This window comes from Pediculus humanus, genomic scaffold (assembly GCF_000006295.1).
Source record: "Pediculus humanus corporis 1103172108315 genomic scaffold, whole genome shotgun sequence".
Lineage (NCBI taxonomy): Eukaryota > Metazoa > Arthropoda > Insecta > Psocodea > Pediculidae > Pediculus > Pediculus humanus.
The window spans coordinates 619200-626017 of record NW_002987884.1 but is presented as its reverse complement, the minus strand read 5'-3'; the positions used below and the strand labels follow the sequence as shown (position 1 = coordinate 626017).

The window sequence follows — 6818 nt, the reverse complement described above, 5'->3', positions numbered from 1 at the left end:
TCTTACAAAAAAAAAAAAAAGAAAAAATCCCAACATTCGAAACATTTTTTTTAAAATAAACATTTTGTGATTGTTTTAGTATCCGAAAGATGTTTTGAATTTAAAATATAATCCAGATTTTACAATAAGAGGCTTACATTATGATATTGAAAAAGGTTTATTCGTTAAATTGGATTCATTTTTACAAATTCAATTGGGTACAGTTTATAAAGGTTTGAGAAGAGTCCCCGATGAAGAAGTTATACAATTGTATAAGAATAAAGTTATCCCGCTTGCATTTGTCGAAGCCAAAGATAAAATCGGTTCTGTGAGTAATCGAATAATTTCTTTTTATAAATTTAGGTAACTCATAAAATTAATAATAATAATAATAAAAATTGTTGTTTGTTTTAGGGAAGAACAAAATTATATCAATTGGCTGATATATTTTCAAGACCTGAAATGAGTTTACTCTGTTGCATTGTAGATTATTTCGATGCGAAAGGTTTCGATTATCATCCTGAAATTGTTTTTCGAGATGTCAGAGTGAGTATTTCCAAATATTCGATAATTAATCTTGAAATGATTTTAAATATTTTTCAAAATGAATGTTGTTGTTCAAATTGTAAAACAATGTAATAATTTCAATGAATGTTTTATATTAAATTATTCCTTAATGTTTTTTTATTTTAAAGGATTTTAAACGATTACGAAACCATTTTTCCTTTCATTGTTCGTCATCAACCTATACCTTTATAATAATCATTCCTATATGGAGATGATATTTGACATCCTTGTTTTTTTTTTTTGTTTAATCCTGATTAATATGTAACAAAGGTATGTGGTGACATAATTTAAGTTAGTCTTTTATAATTTAGTGAGAAAAGTGAATTTTTTGGTGTCGTTGATGATTTTTTTGTGTGAAGTTCGAACCTGAATTTATTTTACAGAGTGCGATAGGAAGCATACATCCGGTCATGCATTCAGAAGTTATGGAAAATACAAATAAATATTTAGAAGAAAATACTGATATCACTAAATTGTTAATTAAATTAAAAAATGCAGGGAAAAAATTATTTTTAATAACAAATAGTCCTTTTCATTTTGTGTGAGTTTATTATTAATTAATTTTTTCCATCAAATTTCGAGTTTTTTTAAATAATTTTTTTTTTTTAACAGGAATAAAGGTTTAAATGTTATATTGGGACAAGGATGGAAAGATTTTTTCGATATTGTTATTGTACAAGCGAGAAAACCAAAATTTTTCACAGATGAAACGACACCAATAAGAATATTTGATACAAAATTAAAAACTCAACTTTGGGACAGGGTGACAAAATTGGAAAAAGGAGTTATTTATTGCGAAGTAAACGTTTTTCTACGTAATCCCATTCGTTTATTATTATTATTATTATGTAATTCCACAAGGTTTTTATTTTAAGGGTACAATGAAACAGTTAAAGGAAATAACTGGATGGGTTGGAAGCGAAGTTTTATATTTTGGCGATCATCCATATTCTGATTTAGCTGATGTTACGTTAAAACACGGTTGGCGAACGGGTGCCATAATACACGAATTAACGGTATTTAATGAGTATTTAAATAAATTATTTTTATTTTTTAAATTATAAATTATGTTTTTTTTTCTTTACAGCACGAAATACAAACATTAAACAAACAATCGTTTAAAATGGATAGTAATTGGCTTCAAGTTCTCACACAATTGATTGAAGAAAATGAATATTTAGCAGAAGATGAAAGTTCTGAAAAAGAAGTTAAACAATGGATAGATGAAAGAAATTATTTATTGTAGGTTTTACCTCATTTTTTGAATTTAATTTTAAATTTGTTTAAATAAAATAAAAAATTTTTTTTTTACGTTTCAGACAATCAACGAAAAATGTATTCAATCCACAATTTGGTTCAGTTTTTAGAACTTATAATAATCCAACGTATTTTTCAAGACGTTTATTCAGGTAAATTATTTTTTTTAAATAAAACAAATTTTTTTATTTTTATTACAAAAAAAATAATCCATTTTGTTTTGTAGGTTTGCTGATATTTACACATCGAATTTGGGTAATTTATTAAATTATTCACTCAATCATACATTTTTTCCAAGAAGAGGAGCACTACCACATGAATATGCATCTCTCTTTATGTAATTTATGTTTTTTTAGTAAAAATAGATAATAATTATTGACAGAAAAAAAAATATAATTGTTTAAAACGCTTTTTTATAAGTGTACACATAAAGTGCCATATTTTAATCGACTGGAATACTTTTTTTTTATTTTTTTTATTTAAACTAAGTCAAGGTATATAAATGTGCCAATTACATATTAAAATATATATATATATATATATATATATATATATATATATATTTATTTATTTAATTTTTGTTACTTGATATTATTATTATTATTATTATTATTATGTTATTGTTTGATTTTTTCTTTTTTTTTTTGTGAATTTATATATATATACATATATTATTAAGTATTTTAATCGTTGTTATATTATATTAAATGAAATAAATATTTTGTGAGTATTTACAATAAATTTATATACGTTTATTATTTTAATATTAATTCCAACCCACGATTATTAAATTTATCGAATGATTTAATTAAAATTTATTAAAGTTATTAATAAAATTATTAAATAAAAAATTTTTTTTTCTTATGGTGGAACACATTTCATTTATTTTTACAATTAAATTAAAGTTTCGTCGTTGTTTGTTTATCCTTTATTTTTGTCACGTTTTTATTTAATTTAAATATATTTAACAAGATTTATATATTATTTTAATAAAATAGAAAATTTTCCGATTCGCAATTAAAAAAAATAAAAACAATTTCGAGGCGGAAAATGCCTAAAAGTAAAACTTTTACGTCGAAGAGATTTTTGTCGCAATTTTACAAAAAAAAAAAAATTCGCCATTTTTAATTTTTTTACGTGGCTGACAAGTTACTGTATTATTGTTTTTGTTTCATGTCCGCATTTTCTTAAAAATATACATTTATTTTTAATTAAATTTATTTACGATTTCTTTTTTTTTTTCGTCGTGTTTTTTAATCGGTCATAAGATAAAAGGTTTGTATTGATGTTCTTTTTTGTTTTTTAAAAATTAGTTTTTATTTATTTTTTATTTAGTGAAACATTAATATATGTATAGGATATGTACGAACATAAATATTTTTTTTTTTTTATTACAGTTATTAAACCACTTTAACAAGTGATACTTGAAACTTTTAATAAAATAATAAGTTTAATATTAATAATTATGTTTGATTGTTGATATATATTATCGTTTAATCACAAAAAATGAGAATTTATTAATTGATTTTTAACTGAGTGAATCATCTTTTAAATATACATTCCAGTTATATTCATGTATTTTATTTTTCGCATTATATTTCATAGTTTTTATAAAAAAAAAATTTCTTTTTAATTTTGATTACTTGTGTAAATTCTTCCTTTTTGTAATTTTATACAATTCAATTATTTTTTTTTTTTGTAGATGTATGATGAATCATACATACAATAGTGATTGTAATTATTTTCAATGTTATTTGAAGGTTGCGGTTGTCGGGAAACGATTTTTATCTTCCCAAAAAAAAAAAATGCGTTTGAATATTAATGAATAATATTTTATGTTAATTATTTATATATTATTATTATTATTATTTTCAGATGGTTGCCAATGGTGATACTCCAATACCTGATGATGAAAAACTTAGAATTGTATCCGATTTTATCTTACATTCTCCCCCGGGAGAATTCAATGAAGTATTTAACGATGTTAGAGTACTTTTAAATAATGATAAATTATTAAAAGAAGGAGCATCTGGAGCACTTTCACAATATAATAAAGATCAATTGACTCCAGTTAAAATAGAAAATGTCGGTCATTATTGCTTAATCACAGAATACAATGATCTTACTGGATCGAGATTTTACGATCCGAGATCTAAACAAAGTTTTAAATATGATCATTTAAGAAAGGAAGCATCGGATTTTCAAAGTTGCGAACCTGATGTGACATCTGAATCATGGAGAAGTGCGCTTGAAGAAAAATTTTTGGCCTATACAAGCAATCATTATAAACATGGAGTGAGCTGCGTTTTTGGCAAAAGTCAAGGAAATGAAATAACATTAATCGCATGCATTGAAGATCATCAATTTCAACCGAAAAATTTTTGGAACGGAAGGTGGAGATCGCAATTTAATATCACATTTAGTCCAGATTCTTCCTCGACAGCTGAACTGAGGGGTTTGCTCAAAGTTCAAGTACATTATTATGAGGATGGAAATGTTCAATTGGTCAGTTCGAAAGACATTAAAGAATCTGTAACAGTATCGGATGAGCAACAAACGGCTAAAGATATTATTAAAATTGTCGAACAAGCTGAAAATGAATATCAAATTGCTATTTCTGAAAATTATCAAACAATGTCAGATACAACATTCAAAGCTTTAAGAAGGCAGTTACCAGTGACAAGATCAAAACTAGATTGGAATAATCTTGTTACTTATGCAGTCGGAAAAGAACTTATTAAAAATCAATGATAAAAAGTCTGTATTTTTTTTTTTTTATTTTTTATTTGTAATTGTTTTTCAAATTAATTTGATTTAAAAAAAAAAATAAAGGAGAAAAAGAATAAGAAAATATATATATATATATAAATAGCAAATATTAATAAAAAAAATAAATGAATAAGAAAAAAAATCATTTTAAATGCTTAAATAGTGTTTCTCGTCAATTTTAATTGACTGTCAAAACTTGTTAATAAAAAGTAAAAAATTAGTTTAAAAATAAAAATTAAAAAAAAAAAAATAATTATCAGCTTAAACAGGAAAGTTTTCATTTTGTCGATAACAATCATTGAGAAATTTAAATTGAATTTGCAATTTAAAATGTTGTTCGTATTTTGTTTTCCGCCATTTTTATTATAAAAAAATAATTTTTACATTATTGATTGATTGATTATTATCTTTTTAATTAAATAAAACAAACAATTGCTTAATGTGCAATCAGTATTTTGGCTTTGCCAACATATTATAAAAAAATTTTTTTTTTATTTCAATTATGTGTTTTCATTATAAATTAGTTGTATGCTTTTTTTTTTTTCAAATTTTCATCTTTCGAATATATATTTATATATATGAGAAAATAATTTCTAAAGGTGTAATTTTTATTTATTTATTTATTTAATATTTGTTATTACTTAATGAATTTATAATATACCCAATGAAATATTATTATTATTATTATTATTGGAGTTGTAAATTTTTTTGATGAGACAAAAAAAAATTTAGGTAATAAATAATATTTCATGACAGAATAAAAAAAAAATATTTTTCCTTTTTTTTTTTTTAAATTGATTTTTAACTGAAAATGTTATTATGAACTAATTTTTTTTTTTTTTTTATTTAATAGTTATTTAAATTAACCCATTAATTTATAATTTAAGCCTTATTTTCAATAAATTGTTTAATTATTAATAAATTTTTGATTTATTCAATTAATTAATTATATATGCATATAATTTAATTCCTTGTATAATATTTTGAATTTTCTTTTTCAATAAGAGATAAACACGTAAATTTTTTATTTTAATATTTGTAAATTTTTTTAAATGAAGGTTTATTTATTATTCTCGTTTAATTCTTTGTAATATTTTAATAAAAGATTTGGGACATTAATAATTATGCCACGGTAAGATTATTTTGTGACCGAATTTGAATAAACGAAATGTTTCATAACGACGAGTTTGTTTCAAAACTTTAGAATTTCAGAAACTATTCATGCCGTTTCTTCGAGAGTGCGTTCATTCACTCACAAAACGTTTATGTAAAAATGGCGTGTGTTCGATTACGCGGTAAAAATATAATTCTTAATAATATATTTAAGAATTATAATAGTAGTGTCGTCGGTTCGAGATTATCGTTTTGTACGGAAAAATCACCGGAAAAAAATTTAAATGATAATTTAAGTGGTTTTGCAAAATCATTTGAAAAACAAACCGAAATATTATTGGAGTCTGAAAAATCAACTAAAGACTCTACAGAACAGGAAAGTTTTGCATCTTTATTGAGAAATTCGAAATTTATGCAAGTATGTCACACATTCGATATTTGAATTAAATTGAAATAATTACATATTTTTACTATCGATTTAAATAAATCATTTTTTTCACGTTAGCTCGGTGATCCTGAAGGTAAAATTGTCATTGGAACCATATATCACGTTATGGATAATGATTTATACATTGATTTTGGTTGGAAATTTCCAACGGTTTGTCAAAAACCACAAAAATTTTCCGAGTAAGTAATAAATTTTTTTCTTTTTAATTATTATTTAAAAAACTCTAAAAACTTTTAAAAACCTCATTGAGCTCTTTTACTTTTTTCTAGGCAATATTATCCTGGCGTTAAAGTTAGGTTATTAATTAAAGATTTGGAATTATCGACAAAATTTATTAATACGGATAAAGAAATAACATTAAACGAAGCTGACTGTGTTTTATTGGGTAGATTAAATACCAAATCAAATCCTAAAACAGGCCATAAAGATTTATTGACTTAAATTTAATTTATCATAATGTGTATTTTAGTGATTCGAAAGGAAAAAATGATAATAATAATTTTTGTGTGAATTCACCGTAAACATGCAATCAAACTCAAATTTAGTAAATTAATAATTATTTAATAGGCAATATTATCAATCAATCAATCTTTTTTTCATTCTTAATAATTCATATTCTAATTTCGATATGAAATTATCAGTTACGAAAGTTACAAAGTTAGCGATTTTTATAATTCACCTTACC

At 23.0% G+C, this 6818-nt stretch overlaps 3 protein-coding genes across 3 annotated transcripts in view; all 3 read left to right on the top strand.

Annotated features, from left to right (window-relative positions):
• Phum_PHUM596740 (5'-nucleotidase domain-containing protein, putative) overlaps positions 1-2144 on the top strand; it is a gene marked incomplete at both ends in the record, with an annotated part of 2816 nt that extends 672 nt beyond the window's left edge. Inside the window, 8 exons of the mRNA XM_002432621.1 lie at positions 80-307; positions 394-525; positions 930-1087; positions 1159-1345; positions 1422-1562; positions 1634-1788; positions 1866-1955; positions 2030-2144. Of these exons, the coding sequence (XP_002432666.1) occupies positions 80-307; positions 394-525; positions 930-1087; positions 1159-1345; positions 1422-1562; positions 1634-1788; positions 1866-1955; positions 2030-2144 (1206 nt within the window). The remainder of the gene's footprint in view (positions 1-79; positions 308-393; positions 526-929; positions 1088-1158; positions 1346-1421; positions 1563-1633; positions 1789-1865; positions 1956-2029) is intronic.
• Positions 2145-2853: 709 nt separating this feature from the next.
• Positions 2854-4554, top strand: Phum_PHUM596730 (F-actin capping protein subunit alpha, putative; the record flags this gene model as incomplete). The annotated part of the gene is made up of 5 exons (XM_002432620.1): positions 2854-2876; positions 3139-3154; positions 3201-3220; positions 3506-3563; positions 3679-4554. The coding sequence occupies 5 exons, from the start codon at positions 2854-2856 to the stop codon at positions 4552-4554; spliced, it is 993 nt and encodes a 330-aa protein (XP_002432665.1).
• A 1291-nt stretch (positions 4555-5845) lies between these two features.
• Phum_PHUM596720 (mitochondrial 28S ribosomal protein S28, putative) lies at positions 5846-6574 on the top strand (the record flags this gene model as incomplete). Its single annotated transcript, XM_002432619.1, has 3 exons — positions 5846-6103; positions 6191-6312; positions 6403-6574. 3 exons carry the CDS (start codon positions 5846-5848, stop codon positions 6572-6574), a joined length of 552 nt encoding a protein of 183 aa, XP_002432664.1.
• Between the last annotated feature and the right edge of the window lie 244 nt (positions 6575-6818).